This window comes from Aythya ferina, assembly GCF_964211825.1.
Source record: "Aythya ferina genome assembly, chromosome: 34".
In the NCBI taxonomy this organism is placed as follows: domain Eukaryota; kingdom Metazoa; phylum Chordata; class Aves; order Anseriformes; family Anatidae; genus Aythya; species Aythya ferina.
The window spans coordinates 856,149-872,524 of NC_140331.1; the positions used below are offsets into that span (position 1 = coordinate 856,149).

Sequence of the window (16,376 nt, forward strand, 5' to 3'; positions counted from 1 at the left end):
TCTGCTCCATGCCTGGAGCACCTCTCCCCATCCTTCTGCACTGCCCTTGGCGCCTGCAAGGCTGTTCCTCACTCCTCTCACTCTCCCAGCTGCTGTGTATCGCAGCGGTTTTTGGGCCCTGTCTTAAATATGCTCTCACAGAGGCACAAAACAACATCGCTTATTGGCTCAGCTCTGGTCAGCAGTGGGGCCCTTACCTAACATGGTGCAGCTGCTAGATCCTTCTTACAGAAGCCACCCCTATGGCCCCCTGCTACCAAAGCCTTGCCACGTAAACCCACTAAAAGGGCTTGAACCCTAAAGAGAAAAAAGGGCTTGGACCCTGAAGAGAGGGCTTTGTGTAATACACCATAAATGTTTGTTCATTGTCTTTTGTATTATAAAAACAAGGAGTTCTGTTTGAGGAGCGGGAGTTGGGAAAGCTCCCTTCTCAAGTAAGGAGCTGTATAATGCTTGGCTAGACACTATGAAAATTCTTTTGCTTAATGTAACAAAAAGAGAACCCCCTCCCCTTCCCTCTTTCTGCATCTCAGTTGCCTCTTTTGTTCAAAGACACTGTTGCAAAGCTCAGGTAACCCCCTCCTGATAAGTCGCTAAACTAGTGTAGCAACATCCTGCCTTCCTGTCTCACGCTGGGCCAACATGACCAAATAAAACAAGAAGTTGAACCACAACACCGAGGAAGACTACGGCCTTCATCTTCACGACCACCAGAGGGACAGACACGACCGCCTAGCAACAGTGCGCGCAGGCGCAGAACATACCAGGATGTGCTGCGTAATCCCGGAATTACCAAGCTATAAGAAGGGACCCTGGCGGGGGTGAGGTGCGCGCCGTTGGCGGATCCGAGACTCCCCGGCCGCCCAGCGCTGTTTTGCTTGCTGCTTGCTTACTCAATAAATTCCTTTCTATGATTAATACAGTGCTCTCTGAAAATTAATTAAGGGGGCAACTTATAACACCCCCCCATGTCCCCACATCCCTCCCCATGTACCCACGTGTCCCACGTCCCCCTCGTGTCCCCATGTTTGCCCGACCGGGGCCGGGCAAAGGCTGAAAAATCTGCAAAACAGCAGAAGAGCAAGGGCCAAAAAGCAGCAAAGGCCCCTCCTGAAGTCAGGAAGCTATCCAGCCTGGAAGCCCTGCCAGAGACGGAGCGAGTGAAGCGCCCCGAATCTCAGAAAGCCCCAGGCACGCTAGAAACACCCATCGTGTCCATGCTGTCCCTGCCGAGCTCAGAGGGCAGCATGCCTCAGGAGCCCAGCGACGACACCGCTACTACTGGGACACAGACGGACCAGGGGGCCAGCTCTTCAAAACTGCAAATGCCAAAGCTCAAACCCAGGCTCCTGACGCCGTGCGCTGTACGTGTGAGTGCCAGCCTGCCCAAAGAGCCCAGCGACCCCTCTGTTTCTGGGACACAGATACACCAGGGGGCCAGCTCTGCGCAACTTCAAGAAGCAAAGCTCCTGCCCAGGCTCTCAACGCCGCTGCCCGTAGGTAAGAGAGCCAGCCTGCCCAAGGAGCCCAGCGATGCCTCTCCCACTGGGACAGAGATGGACCAGGAGGCCAGCTCTGCTCAACATCAACCACCGAAGCTCCTCTTCAGGCCCTGCACGCCATTGCCAAAGGCAAAAAAGAGCCAGTCCGCCCAAGAAGCAGAAAATGCCAAAGTTCAAACCTTTGTCCTTGGAGCTGTGCCCTTATCCTATCAGAGCCAGACCACCCGGATGTAGGCTGACACTGCATCCTCAGCCACCAGAGCTCAAACCCAGGCTCCCGACGCCGACGCCCAATCCACAGTGAGCCGAGCTTTGATTGCTCAGAGCTGCAAGAACGCCGTCAGAGGTGGCAAAAGAGGTGAGTGATCCACATCCCTGTTCCCTTGGGGGCTCAAGCCTTGGAGGAAAGTAGTTCTGGGGACAGCGGGGCCTCTCCAACGAGATCTCAGTTTTGAGCCGGGGGTTGCTTCGATCCAAGCAGAACCTTCGGCTCCTCCATGGCTAGCCTCAAGTTCCTCAAGCTCCCTTCTGTTGCCACGCAGACACACCAGGCACACACATGCAGACACACGTTATTTGGCAGCATTTAGAAGGCCTAAGGAAGCAGGAGGCTGCTCTTGGCCCGAGAGGAGTGTGTGTTTGCAGCTGGGTGCTGGTTTCCAGGCCGGGTGGGAAGAGAGGGGCTTTGTGGGTGGGCCTGGCAGAGCTGAACCCTGCTGCTGGCCGGCCTCGAGAGAGGATTTGGGAAGAGGCCGAGAGAGAGCCTACAGCTCAGAAGTTACGGGCTGGGAGGTTCTGGTCCGTGCTTCCAGACCACCCGGAGATGGAAGCATCCAATTCCAAGCCCTCTACTGCTGGGACAGAGACACAGCAGGGGGCCAGAACTCCTTGTTTTTATAACACAAAAGACACTGAACAAACATTTATGGTGGGGTGCAGGGGCTCTCTGTGGGGCATGGCCAAATCCCATTCCCAGGGATTCTGGAACTTTGCTTTTGGGGGAAAGAGGCCATGTGAAGCCCATGGAGCAGACACTGGGAAACGGGACCCCACCCTCCGGTGTACTGCGGCCCAGAGTGATGCCCTGACCCAGTGCAGATGGGGCACTGCCTCACTGGCTCTCCAGGGCTCCTGATTTTTGTTCAGTTTTGTCCCTCAGGCTCCAAGTGTGCTTCGAGCAGTGAAGGTGGGCAAGTACCTAAGAACTTTTAGAACTCCAGAGAGCAGGGGGAGCAAACCTGAGACGTGGGACTCTCGGCATTATGGCAGGGAAAACAAAGGATGGAGGAAAAACAAAGCTGAGAGTCAACAGGGAGGCTCCATGTGCACTGAGTTGCAGTGACTTTGTCAGATTCCGCAGCTTCTGCTGAACCTCAGGAAGCATTGCGGCCTGAGGATTTTCACTTGCTCAGAGATGCTACCCAAATGAAAAAGAACACTTCCTGGCAATGTCAGACCTCCTGTGGGATTACCAGGAGTGCAGAGGACACAGCAATGTCCACAATTGTTCTTCCAGGCGTGGATGGGGAGAACAATGCCAACACTGCAGAGCCCCCAAATTTCCGAAGTTACTGCATAGAAGGCGCTGCGGCATTCTTGGTTCCCCTCCTGCTTGCAGCAGTTGCCTGCTGCATGCTTATGCAGCATCGGAGGCAGCAAAATCGGTGAGTTTTGGCTCTGGCTCATGCCTAGGTCCCTCATCATTGCCTGAGCCCCTTCCAGTCGCTGCAGGTCACTAAGGAAGAGGTAGATCACACCATGCGAGGGGAATGTTTCTCTTCTGTGTTTGATTGCAGCAGTTGTCGCAGGCACTGGCTACTCAATACCTCAGCGTGGTGTGGTCCACGAGCCTCAGGGCAATCCGCCAGGTAATTAAGCGGAAGGAAGGAGTATCTAGGTGCTGCAGAGCCCAAATGTCAGCCAAGCCAATCTCTGCAGGTGGTACAGCATCAGCATCGCTCCAGGGATGGGGGCAGCAAGCAGGCGCTGGAGACGGGTGTGAGTAGCTTGGGGTACTTTCAGGTTATTAGGGTTTCCTTTCTTTGGTTGTTTTCCACCTCCTGTCTTTTGCAGGGGTGCAAATGCTGCTCCCTTCTGTGGTGGAAGCGGGGCCTGTGGTACCGCCACTGGTACCGTGGAGCTGTGATGGGGAGCCAATGGTGTGGCTGTCTGTAAGGGTCCCCAGGAGGTGCGTGTCTGGGGTGCTCGTGGTGGGCTGGGGGATGCTGGGGCTGGTGCTGCTGGGGCTGGAGTTGCCAATACCAGCACGGGGTGGGGATGCTGGTGCTGTGCGTGCTGGCAGCAAGTTGGGGATGCTGCTAGCAGTCCTGGACAGAGATGCCAGTAGTGGTGCTGGGGCCCCATGGGGATACCAGTACTGGAGCTGGGGGCAATCAAGGTGCTGGAGGTGGTACTGGAAGTGGGACGGTGATGTTGGTAGTCGGGTGGTGATGCTCTTACTGGGGCCATGCTGCTGGTACTAGTACAGCTTGGTGGGGCAGCGCTGCTGGTACTGGGACAGCAGTGCACGTAGTGGGACAGCTGTGCTGGAACCGGGATGGTGACTGTGCAGCACAAGACGCTTACTGTCATTATTTATGACCGAGTGGTGCACATCAACATCATCACTGGTTTCTCTGGTCATCACAGATGAGTGTGCTGCTGCTTTTACAACCGCGCTGGGAGACTGGTCAGCCCCTTGGAAGTAATGGCCGCATTCAGAGGCGGGGAAGAAGAGAGAAGAGGTTCAACAAAAGGAGCAAAACCCAGCCACATTTCTCACTGTGTCTTCCTTCGCAAAGGAAAGCGCCCTTCGAAGCCCGCAGACACCGTGTCAACTCTTCCAACTGGCTGCCAGCCTGCGAGTTGACACCCGCAGAGCGTGAATGCCATCACCTTGGCAATTTAGGGAATCATTAGGTCTCAAAGACAGATTCTGCATCCAGATAAATCACCACTGGAAATCGGGTAAAACAAGAGTTTCACCTGAAAACCTCTGAGCAAGAAGCGTGAGCAGAGGTGCAGAATATCTGCGGAACTCTGCTGTGACACTGTGCCAAGCCGTGAGGTCACTACACCTCTCCGTGACGCTGCGAGGGCCATGAGGTCCCAGCGGTGCGCCGTGACACTGCGAGGGCCATGAGGTCCCAACGCTGCTCCGTGACTCTGCGAGGACCGTGAGGTCCAACGCTGCTCCGTGACACCGTGAGGGCTGCAAGGTCACAGCACCTCTGGGTGATGCAGTGCTGGGCCGTGAGGTCCCGACACCCCATTGTGATGCTGGGCCGGGCCACAGGCACTGCTGCGCACCGGTCCTGACGGCAGCACTAGCTGCAGCTGCAGCGGTGGTGGTGGAAGCATGGTGCGAGTGTGGGGAGCCACGGCCCGTGCCTGCCTCCTCTTCCTCCTCCTGGTGGCCCTGTGTGCCCGGGGTGCCCAGGCTGCGCCATGGCGACCACCGGGAGCAGGTGGGTGGACAGGGCCGGGGCCAACACCAAAGCCTGGGCGGCATGGTGCTGCGCGGCACGCATATTGATGGAGGGGCCGGGGCCGGGATAGCAGCAGGGCCGGGCGGGCACCGCGGGCAGGGGGCAGGCAGGAGGCAGAAGCCGCGCAGGGTGGCATGGTGGGGCCGTGGCTGCTGAGGGGTCTTTTCCTGCCGGGGGGGCCGGGAGCGGCGCTGAGGCCGAGAAGCCTCAGCCCCCTCAGTCAATGCACAGCATGCCATGGGAACTTCTCTCGTCTCTGCTTGCTTTTAGATGATGACAAGGTTGGTTCTCCATATCCAGCTTCTCAGCTGGATCCTGGTTTGGAGCCTCAGGAGGATCCCCGAGGTGAGTTGTGAGTGGGCTTCCTTGAAGGAAGATGGCTACTGTGCTGTAATAGTTTCTTGAGGGTCTTCCAAGTGGGTTTGTGCCTTGAGGGGGCTTGCACAAATGAGCCCTGAGTATTTCTTCACTTGGAGAGATGCCACCCCTGCCCCTCTCCACAGAGAGGGGAGAACCCAGGCTTTTCTTCCTATTTGGGCCACGTCATTGCCTGACCTCTTTTGCCAGTGCCTCCCAGTCACTGAGGAGGAGGCAGGCCCCGAGAGGCAATGGAAGCTCCCCTTCCCTGTGTCTGATCCCACTTGTGCCCACAGGCAGTATTGGTGAAGTGCCTCCGTGGAATCCTGCTCCTGAGCCTGCCAGTATGGCTCCCACAGGTGGTAAGTTGTCAGTGTTCATTTCCTTGCTATTTGCTAACGCTTTGTTGAGCTAGCTCAGCAAGGGTTCAGCTGCTCACTGGCCAGCGGGCTGCTCCATGACAAACATGGGTGATCGTTTTTCCTGGGGTCTGCAGGCTCCCCCTGCGTGGGGGTTCCTTTGTGCCCAGCAGACATCTTCCCGTAAGAAAGACCTGAGGGGCCACATCTTTGTCGGCGTGGTCCCTGTGGGGTGTTGCGCACGGCCTCGAGAGAGGATTTGGGAAGAGGCCGAGAGAGAGCCTACAGCTCAGCAGGCCCCTTTGTGGCTTTGGAAATCTGGGCTCGTGCCTGGGTCCCTCATCATTGCCTGAGCCCCCTCCAGTCGCTGCAGCTCACTCAGGAGGAGGCAGATCGCACCATGCGAGGGGAATGTTTCTCTTCTGTGCTTCATTAAGGAGTTCTTGCAGGCTCTGGCTACTCAACACCTCGGCTTGGTGTGGTCCACGAGCCTGAGGTTAATCCGCCTGGTCAGTCAGGGGAAGGAAGGAGCATGTAGGTGCTGCAGAGCCAGCAGGCACCTTGAGGTTGAGTTGTCACTCTGGTCAGAAGGAGTATGTATATTGATGCAGTTCACGGGAGGGGCTCTATCCTCTTGTGTTTACAGATGGGACCGAAGGCAAAGGTGATGCAGGTTCCCAGATGGGTTCCAGGACAGTAGCTCTGGGAGATGGCGTGGGTAAGTTGTGGCTTTTGATTTCCTTTGAGAGCTGCCAGCTCAAAGCCCAAAGGTCAGCCAAGCATCTCTGCAGGTGGCAGGGTACAGACTGGCACGTGTGTGTGCCCTGTCAAGGCACGACCCCTGGTATGCTCTCCTACTGAGCTATCGATGTAGATGGCGATGGGACAGAAAGTTCTCACAGGTCTTTGCTTGCAGAAGCGTCCCCACGGAGGGCTTTGCCAGATCCTCGGCTGCTTCCTGCGCTGGAGCCCAGCTGGTCTCCCAGGGGTGGGTAGTCATTCCCCTGACTTCACAAACAACTCCCTGGTCTCCAAATTGCACTGGTGCCAAAGTGCTCTTGCTGCTTTCTGTTCAGGTCCTCTAAGAGCAAAGGATGAAGCTGGAAGAATAAAACCTTCCCCAGCGTCCTCTGACATCGTAGAGGAAATCATAAAGGAGTTAGCGAAGGCAGCACCTGGTGGGTATATTTCACTCACACAGTGAGAAGCACTACCTTCCAAAGATACCATCCTCGAAAGGAGGAGCAGTTCCTTATAATCAGTGTCCCGCTTTCTTTCTAAAGGGATGGTTAGAGAGACTGTGCCGAAGGAGGTGCTTTGGAAATTAAGCGGTCGCACGCTGCCGCTCTCTGGCAAAGGAACAGAGGCAATGCGGGCAACTGCCACACCAGGTAAAGGCTGTTTCTTGGCCATAGAGCTACTGATGTAGGTGTTGATGTGACACAAAGTTCTCACGGGTCTTTACTTGCAGAAGCGTCCCCACGGAGGGCTTTGCCAGATCCTCGGCTGCTTCCTGCGCTGGAGCCCAGCTGGTCTCCCAGGGGTGGGTAGTCATTCCCCTGACTTCACAAACAACTCCCTGGTCTCCAAATTGCACTGGTGCCAAAGTGCTCTTGCTGCTTTCTGTTCAGGTCCTCTAAGAGCAAAGGATGAAGCTGGAAGAATAAAACCTTCCCCAGCGTCCTCTGACATCGTAGAGGAAATCAGAAAGGAGTTAGCGAAGGCAGCACCTGGTGGGTATATTTCACTCACACAGTGAGAAGCACTACCTTCCAAAGATACCATCCTCGAAAGGAGGAGCAGTTCCTTATAATCAGTGTCCCGCTTTCTTTCTAAAGGGATGGTTAGAGAGACTGTGCCGAAGGAGGTGCTTTGGAAATTAAGCGGTCGCACGCTGCCGCTCTCTGGCAAAGGAACAGAGGCAATGCGGGCAACTGCCACACCAGGTAAAGGCTGTTTCTTGGCCATAGAGCTACTGATGTAGGTGTTGATGTGACACAAAGTTCTCACGGGTCTTTACTTGCAGAAGCGTCCCCACGGAGGGCTTTGCCAGATCCTCGGCTGCTTCCTGCGCTGGAGCCCAGCTGGTCTCCCAGGGGTGGGTAGTCATTCCCCTGACTTCACAAACAACTCCCTGGTCTCCAAATTGCACTGGTGCCAAAGTGCTCTTGCTGCTTTCTGTTCAGGTCCTCTAAGAGCAAAGGATGAAGCTGGAAGAATAAAACCTTCCCCAGCGTCCTCTGACATCGTAGAGGAAATCAGAAAGGAGTTAGCGAAGGCAGCACCTGGTGGGTATATTTCACTCACACAGTGAGAAGCACTACCTTCCAAAGATACCATCCTCGAAAGGAGGAGCAGTTCCTTATAATCAGTGTCCCGCTTTCTTTCTAAAGGGATGGTTAGAGAGACTGTGCCGAAGGAGGTGCTTTGGAAATTAAGCGGTCGCACGCTGCCGCTCTCTGGCAAAGGAACAGAGGCAATGCGGGCAACTGCCACACCAGGTAAAGGCTGTTTCTTGGCCATAGAGCTACTGATGTAGGTGTTGATGTGACACAAAGTTCTCACGGGTCTTTACTTGCAGAAGCGTCCCCACGGAGGGCTTTGCCAGATCCTCGGCTGCTTCCTGCGCTGGAGCCCAGCTGGTCTCCCAGGGGTGGGTAGTCATTCCCCTGACTTCACAAACAACTCCCTGGTCTCCAAATTGCACTGGTGCCAAAGTGCTCTTGCTGCTTTCTGTTCAGGTCCTCTAAGAGCAAAGGATGAAGCTGGAAGAATAAAACCTTCCCCAGCGTCGTCTCACATCTTAGAGAAAATCAGAAAGGAGTTAGCGAAGGCAGCACCTGGTGGGTATATTTCACTCTGTGCGCCATAAGTCTTGAGAAGCTGATCCGTGTGTGGACGCACCGTAACCTGCACAGCAGGAAGGGATGGGTCAGAACGGAGACACTCCGTTTCACACCTAGCAGGCACTGCTGAGCCCCAGAGATGGCCGAGCGCCCCTGCTGCCGCTTGTGGGTCCAGCCTGGTCCCAGGGGCAGCCTCTAGCCCAGCATTACCATTACTGGTCCGAGCTGTTGCGTGCAAACATTGGTATCCAGCCAGCAGCAATGGGCGTTTGCTTGTAATTGTGCCCACAATATGGTTCAAGGAGGAGCAGTTACTTACATTCCCACTGTCCTGCTTTCTTTCTCAAGGGACAGACAGTCAGACTGTGCCGAAGGACGCGCTTTGGCAAGGAAGCAGTCGCACGCTGCCCCTCTCTGACAAAGGAACAGAGGCAATGCGGGCAACTGCCACCCCAGGTAAAGGCTGTTTCTTGGCCATCCGCTGTCACCAAGCAGAACCAGCATGCGCGTGCAGGTTCTTGCCCTGGTACCCGCTCTTGCACCTCATGGCAGCAGCCAAAGCCCAGAGTGTCAGTAGGCAGCAAGTGTTGCAGAGGAAGGCAGGAGTGGCTCCCTGGGGATGGCTGTCTGCCCTGGGCTGTGACAGCATGTGACAGCAGTGCAGCGGAGAGACGCTCACAAAGCTCTGTGGCTGTGGTTAGAGAGGGGTCACCTCCCAGCGCACCCCGCTCCCAGGGATTTTGCAACTTTGCACTTGAGGGAACGAGGCCATGTGAAACCCATGGAGCAGACGCTGGGAAACGGGACCCCTCCCTCCGGTGTAGCGCGGCCCAGAGTGATGCCCTGACCCAGTGCAGATGGGGCACTGCCTCACTGGCTCTCCTGTGCTCCTGAATTCCCGGTAGTGCACAGGACACAGCAATGTCCACAATTGTTCTTCCAGGCGTGGATGGGGAGAACAATGCAAACACTGCAGAGCCCCCAAATTTCCGAAGTTACTGCATAGAAGGCGCTGCGGCATTCTTGGTTCCCCTCCTGCTTGTGACAGTTGCCTGCTGCGTGCTTATCCGGCGCTGGAGGCAGAAAAATCAGTGAGTTGTTGTTCCCACACTCCCTCTCCTTCTCCCCCGCTCCCAAATTCTTTTCCTTAACTTTGTTAACATTAGTATATGTCTGCTGCTAGCCAGGTAGCAGTTGTCTTTGGCGTATTGTGAAGTGAGCAGTTAGTTTTTGACCAGACTCTTCTGAACTTTCTGCTGTCCGCTGCTTTAGCTGGCCTCTAATTCCTGGGTATTCTGTTCTGGAGCCAGTTTTTCTGTTGCTGCTCTTAGCTAAACGTGGTCCTTCCGCAGCAAGAGCAGAGCCAGGGACAGCCGTAGGCAAAGGGCCTTGCCTTGGAGAGTGACATCTAATGTGTCACAGCCGCACCTGAGCGCTGCCAGCGTGCGTGTCTTCAGCACAGACAGGGCTTGTGTGTTTAATTACACATCCCAAAGAGCGGATGGGCAGCACCTCACCGAACAGTGAGCCGAGGCTGCCGCCTTGTTGGGCCAGGGCCAGGGCCAGGGCCAGGGCCAGGGCCAGGCAGGGAGCTGAGTGCTGGTCCTTGCCAGGCGCTCTGGGGAAGGGCAGACGGTGGTTTTTGGGGCCTGGCCATGCTGAGCCCAGCTATGCACCCCTGTCTCTGCGGGGGACAGCACGTGCAGAGCAGGCAGGTGAGGATGGCCGGTGAGGCGCTGGGGAGGAGGCGAGCCGGGGAATGTTGTGGAGGGGAGCAGAATCCCAGCCCAGGGCACATGGCGCCCCAAATTCTGCACAGAGCACTGCGTGCCCACAGCTCACGTACAGCCGGGTGCCTGCACCCCGCTGCCTCGCACCCGCCTGGCACCGCAGCCGCAGCACGGCCTCAGCAATTCCTGTCCCCGCAGGCGCCTCGCCGCAGCCCAGGCAGCCCAGAGCGACAGCCGTGGCCGCTCCTTGAGCCCGTCCAGGAGGCCAGAGCACCGTGCTAGGCCTGAGAGCCAGGCCCGACGCCAGCGGCCACCAGCAGTGCCTGGAAGACCTGCCCGCCTGCCACCAGCCCGGCCTCCGCGGCCTCCGCGGCCCCCACGCCCTCCACAAACACCATGGAAGGCACGCGACGGGCCCAGCGCCCCCCAGTCCTCATGGGCACGGGCACCGCCCCCACGGCCCCCCCCACCCTCCTTCAAGGGCTGGGGGAGGCCCCCCCGGGGTGCAGCCTGGGGCAATTACTGAGCCCCGGGCTGCAGCTTCAATAAATATCCAATAAGACAGCACAGCAGTCCGGCTCTTCTGTACAGCAATCCCCGGGAACACGCAGCAGGACTTGGATGGAGAAGTACCCCTGAGGGTCCTGGTGAAATGTGTCCATGCCCACGGACACCATCATTCTTAGGTCTGGGCCCTAAAGAGAAGGGCTTGGGCCCTAAAGAGAAGAAGGGTATGGGCCCTGAAGAGAGGGATTTGGGTCCTAAAGAGAAGAAGGGCTTGGGCCCTAAAGACAAGGGCTTGGGCCCTCAGAAAGGGTTTTGTGCCCTGAAGAATTGGTGGTTTTTTTTGCCCTGAAGAGAAGCGTTTGGGCCCTGAAGGGAAGGTTTGGGCCATAAAGGGAAGGGTTTGGGCCCAAAAGAGAGGGGTTCGGGGCAGAAAGGGAAGAAGGCTTTGGGGCCTAATGAGAAGGGTTTGGGCCCTAAATAGGAGGCATGAGGCTCTAAAACTGAGGGTGGAAGCCCTCTGAAGGAAGTTTTAGACCCCAAAATGAGGTATAGGAGACTGGAAATAACACTGATTTAAAAAATTCTAGTCTTTGGGCCATAAAAAGCAGGATCTGGATCCAAACTTGATATTTTGATAGTAAAACAGATGCTTTGATCTTCAAACTGATTCACTGGGCTCTGTAAAGCAGTTTGGGGTTTGGATCCTTAGAGAAAGCTTTGGGCCATTACAATGGGGATGTGAACACTCAAATGTGGCTTTGGGTTCCAAAATGAAGGCTAATGGTGCTCCAGTTGCACCATTAGGAGTGTTTGGGGGCACTGGGTGCACTGGGGTCCCCCTCACTCATCCTTTTCCTGTACCAGTCACACCAGTAGGTAGGTCTCGGGGCTCCTGGGAGGTACGGTGGACACCCTTATCCTTCAATTAGGGGGTACCCCCCGCTGCCACCCCCTTGTCACGTCACCCCAGTGCTGACCGACAGACTTTGGATGGTGAAAGTGGGAGCCTTGGACCCTTAAGATGGGACCTGGACGCTAAAAGAAGGTTTGGGGTCCTAAAAATGAGGGTCTGGGCCCTTAAAACGTGGCTGTGAGTGCTCAGACGGACACTTTGAAATCCCAAACCAAAAACTGGGACTGTGGACCCCACCGTGGTGTTTGGGGCCCTGAAATGAGGATTTGGGCCCTACAACGAGCCCTTGCTCCCTCAGAGGTCTCATTATACCCTACAAACGAGGCCATGCCTGCTTCAAAGAGGGCTTGGGGCTTACTGTGGAGATTCAGCCCCCCACAATGAGACTCTGTGCCCTAAAGAGAGGGGCTTGGGCCCTGAAGAGAAGGGCTTCAGCCCCAAAGAGAGGTGCTTGGGCCCTGAATAATAGGTTTTTTTTTGCCCTAAGGAGAAGGGTTTGGGCCCTGAAGAACAGTTTGTTTGTTTGTTTGTTTAGGGTTTAGGGCCTAAAGAGAAGAAGGGTTTGGGGCCTAAAGAGAAGAAGGGTTTGGGGCCTAAAGAGAGGGTTTGGGGCGTAAGGAGAAGAAGGGTTTGAGCTGTAAAGAGAAGGGCTTGTGCCATGACGGGAGGCGTATGGGCCTGGAAGGGAGGGGTTTGGGCGCTAAAGGGAGGGGCTTGGGCTTGAAAGAGAAGAGGGTTTGGGCCCGGTAGAGAAGGGCTTGGGCTCTGAAGAATAGGGTTTTTTTGCCCTGAAGAGAAGGGCTTGAGCCCTAAAGCGAAGAAGGGCTTGGGCCTTTGTTATATATGTTCATCATTGTTATATATGTTCATCTGATTCGTGTCAGTATGGAACATTTCTTCCCTTTCCTCCCAGTGTCCCAGTCTCCCCCTCATTATAGTCAAATTATCAAATCTTCAGAAATATTCCTCAAATCCATGAGCCTATTTACTTTTGTTATTCCAAACTCTTATTCCTAACAGTTACAGCCTTTTTGCCTTCTTTGTGGTTGATTTAGCACTGCTATAGATGTGACTGGAGTGTCCCTGCGAATGGCCTGTGAGGAATGTTTTAACTACTCGTGAAGTGTCAATAAGAGAGCTATTTGTGTTTGTATGTTCTTTCTTTGAAGTCTCTGATGTCTGGGGGTTTCAGAACAACTGCTAACAACTAGTGACTGTTACGGCTTCTGAATGGGACACTATGCAAGCCCCTGATATCTGGCCAGGTGGCCAGGAGATTAAGGAGAAGAAAAAAAAAGAAGCTGAAGGACGGCTAGGAGACAAAACTTACAGGGGACGCTGTGTAAGCTTGACATGCTGCCAAGGAGTACAAAGGGGAAGGACAAGAAAAAAACTTGGAGAGGAAGACTACGAGCCTTCAGCATGAAAGACCCCTAGAGACCCCCAGAGGGACCACCAGAGACTGATGCGCATGCTCCAGCAGGAGGGACTGGATCCCGGAAGCTAATTATAATAATCTTTTTTTTTTTTTTTAGAAGTAGTAATGAATATGTATTAGTCTAGGCGCATAAAAATCAGCTACTTGATATAAGTGGTGTGCGTCCTGGTGGAGCGGAGACGCCCGGTGCACCCAGCGCTGTTTGCTTACCTCTATTCCTTTAATAAATTATAAACTTTGATTATAATCCTATTTTGAAGACTGAGCCATTTATAACAGCCCTAAATAGAGGGGTTTGGGCCTGAAAGAGAGAGGTTTGGCCCCTGAAGAGAAGGGTTTGGGTCCTGAAGAGAAGGGTTTGGGCCCTAAAGAGAGGCTTTGGGGCCCTAAAGAGATGGATTTGGTCCTTAAAAAGAGGCTTTTGGCCCTAAAGAGAAGGGTTTGGTGCATAAAGGGAAGAAGGGCTTGGGGCCAAAAAAGTAGGGTTTGGGCCCTAAAGAGAGAGCAGTGTACCATCAGTATTGCTCCGGGCACAAATCCAGAACGGCACCACAAGGGCCGCTGTGACGAAAATTAACGCAAATTAATTATGCCTCCCTTAAGTAAAGAAAGAAATAAGCTGCACGGCACAAGTCCCATTCCTGCCCCTTTGGCATCTGCAGCCGCCTGCCCCAAGTCAGCCGGGTGCAAATCCTTGTTTATAAGCACTGCCTTGTCATGTCCCGATTAAAATAGCTCTTTGGGGAAAAAGAAAATAAAAATTAAAGCAATCTCGGAGCAGAATAAATAGAGCAAACTTGCCAGCGCTATGGTTTTTGGTTTGATTTGGTGTCTTTGTTTTGCTAATGTGAAAAAAGCAAGCGACCTCAACCACCAGCAGCCTCCAAACAGAACACGAGAGCCCTGCTGAGAGCTGCAGGGATCGCCCAGCTGCCAGCATCTCCACCTCTCCCCAGCAAACTTCCCTCTCCCAGTGGAGAGAGGGCAGCATGTCCCACGGCCTCTGGCCTCTGTCTTTCTGCTTCCTGGCATAACAGCTTGGACTTGGGCACCTGGAGAGTGATCCGAGTGCTGACCAGAACCATGGGGTCCCCCAACAGCCCCCACTGACCCCCAAACTCTGCCTGCCTACGAGGAGACAGCTCCCACCAGGGACACACGCCCCAATCATTTTCGGGTTTTACTTTTTGAGGTGACGCTTCCAGAGGTCCAGGATCTCAGATTGTGAATGGGGGGCCTCTGCTGTCCCGGGTGCCTTGCTCTGGCCAGTTTGGGTTCCATCATCTTGGATGTACCGTCCAGGGTGGGCATCAGCAGGGAGGTGTTACAGTGCTTATATAGAAGCTATGTAATATATAGCTTGCAGCTGGCTGCATGGGCTTGGCTTTTGAGCATGGAGGCGATGCCCCATGTGTTCTGGCCGTGTAGCCAGCAAGGTTTCATCCACCACCTTATCTAGCAGGCTGCCCTTGCTGTCCACGAGGTCACTGCAAAATCATAGCCTTGTCCCCAGCTTGGGGAGCACTGGAATTGCCCCTGTCCATCTTTCTGGGGTTCCAGTTGCACCATTAGGAGTGTTTGGGGGCACTGGGAGCACTGGGGTCCCCCTCACTCATCCTTTTCCTGTACCAGTCACACCAGTACGTAGGTCTCGGGGCTCCTGGGGGGTATGGTGGACACCCTTATCCTTCAATTAGGGGGTACCCCCCGCTGCCACCCCCTTCCCATGTCAGCCCAATGCAGACCACCAGACTTTGGATGGTGAAACTGGGAGCCTTGGACCCTTAAGATGGGACCTGGACGCTAAAAGAAGGTTTGGGGTCCTAAAAATGAGGGTCTGGGCCCTTAAAATATGGCTGTGAGTGCTTAGACGGACACTTTGAAATCCCAAACCAAAAACTGGGACTGTGGACCCCACCGTGGTGTTTAGGGCCCTGAAATGAGGATTTGGGCCCTACAACAAGCCTTTGCTCCCTCAGAGGTCTCATTATACCCTACGAGCAAAGTTGTGTCAGCTTGAAGGAGGGCTTGGGGCTTACCATGCAGATTCAGCCCCCAAAAATGAGACTGAGCCTTAAAGACAGGGGCTTGGGCCAGGAATAATGTTTTTGTTTTTGTTTTTGTTTTTGTTTTTTCCCTAAAGAGAAGAAGGGCTTGTGCCCTAAAGAGAAGAAGGGTCTGGGCCCTAAAGAACTGTTTGTTTGTTTGTTTGTTTTGTCCTGAAGAGAAGGGCTGTGGTGGTTCCACTCGAGTGGGCAGCCAAGCTCCACCACAACCGCTCTCTCACTCCCCCTCCTCAAAGAGGAATGGGCAGAAAATACGATGAAAAGGGCTCAAAGTTGAGATAAGGACAATGAGATCACCAGGTAATTATCGTAAGGGGCAAAACAGGCTCGGCATAGGGAGACAGTAAGATTTATTGCTTATTACTAACAAGCTAGAGAAGTGAGAAACAAAGGAAAGAAACCAAAAGCACCTTCCCCCCATCCACCCTCTTCCACCTCTCCCCCCGAGCGGTGCAGGGACACGGGGGAATGGGGGTTATGGTTAGTCTGCAGCACTTCTTCTCTGCCGCTCCTTCTCGGTCACTCATCCCCTATGCTGTGGGGTCCTCCCACGGGATGCAGTCCTTGATGAACTGATCCGGCGTGGGCTTCCCACAGGCAGCAGCTCTTCCAGAACTGCTCCAGATATGGGTCCGTACGACGGGATCCTTCCCTCAGGAGCAAACTGCTCCAACCTGGCTCCCCCACGGGCAGCCGCTCCTGCCAGACCCCCTGCTCCTGCGTGGGCTCCTCTCCACGGGCTACAGGTCCAGCCTGGAATCTGCTCGGGCAGGGGTCTTCCACAGGCCGCAGCCTCCGTTCGTGCAGGGCCACCTGCTCCACCGTGGTCTCCTCCACGGGCTGCAGCGTGGAACCCTGCTCCACCGTGGTACTCCATGGGCTGCAGGAGGACAGCCTGCTTCACCATGGGCCTCACCACAGGCCGCAGGGGACTTCTGCTCCATGCCTGGAGCACCTCTCCCCATCCTTCTGCACTGCCCTTGGCGCCTGCAAGGCTGTTCCTCACTCCTCTCACTCTCCCAGCTGCTGTGTATCGCAGCGGTTTTTGGGCCCTGTCTTAAATATGCTCTCACAGAGGCACAAAACAACATCGCTTATTGGCTCAGCTCTGGTCAGCAGTGGGGCCCTTACCTAACATGGTGCAGCTGCTAGATCCTTCTTACAGAAGCC

At 54.9% G+C, this 16,376-nt stretch overlaps 2 protein-coding genes and 1 long non-coding RNA gene across 7 annotated transcripts; all 3 read left to right on the plus strand.

Annotated features, from left to right (window-relative positions):
- Positions 1-1,048: 1,048 nt before the first annotated feature.
- On the plus strand, positions 1,049-6,129 carry LOC311425817. 5 transcript variants are annotated; one of them, XR_014686425.1, is made up of 5 exons: positions 1,049-1,860; positions 3,299-3,500; positions 3,576-3,690; positions 4,152-4,988; positions 5,976-6,129. It is a non-coding gene; the product is annotated as an uncharacterized lncRNA (long non-coding RNA). The 5 variants fall into 5 exon arrangements; XR_014686427.1 differs by lacking the exon at positions 3,576-3,690 and having other exon boundaries at positions 4,152-4,607; positions 4,646-4,988; XR_014686429.1 differs by lacking the exons at positions 3,576-3,690; positions 5,976-6,129 and adding exons at positions 5,261-5,335; positions 5,644-5,695 and having other exon boundaries at positions 4,152-4,969.
- A 199-nt stretch (positions 6,130-6,328) lies between these two features.
- On the plus strand, positions 6,329-7,465 carry LOC311425797 (uncharacterized protein; the record flags this gene model as incomplete). Its single annotated transcript, XM_084501808.1, has 6 exons — positions 6,329-6,424; positions 6,623-6,694; positions 6,783-6,884; positions 6,990-7,097; positions 7,178-7,249; positions 7,338-7,465. The coding sequence occupies exons 1-6, from the start codon at positions 6,388-6,390 to the stop codon at positions 7,463-7,465; spliced, it is 519 nt and encodes a 172-aa protein (XP_084357934.1). The 5' UTR covers positions 6,329-6,387.
- Positions 7,466-8,104: 639 nt separating this feature from the next.
- LOC311425816 (uncharacterized protein) lies at positions 8,105-10,922 on the plus strand. Its single transcript, XM_084501831.1, has 6 exons — positions 8,105-8,207; positions 8,288-8,359; positions 8,448-8,549; positions 8,901-9,008; positions 9,496-9,643; positions 10,481-10,922. The coding sequence occupies exons 1-6, from the start codon at positions 8,186-8,188 to the stop codon at positions 10,806-10,808; spliced, it is 780 nt and encodes a 259-aa protein (XP_084357957.1). The 5' UTR covers positions 8,105-8,185; the 3' UTR covers positions 10,809-10,922.
- The last annotated feature ends 5,454 nt before the right edge of the window (positions 10,923-16,376 follow it).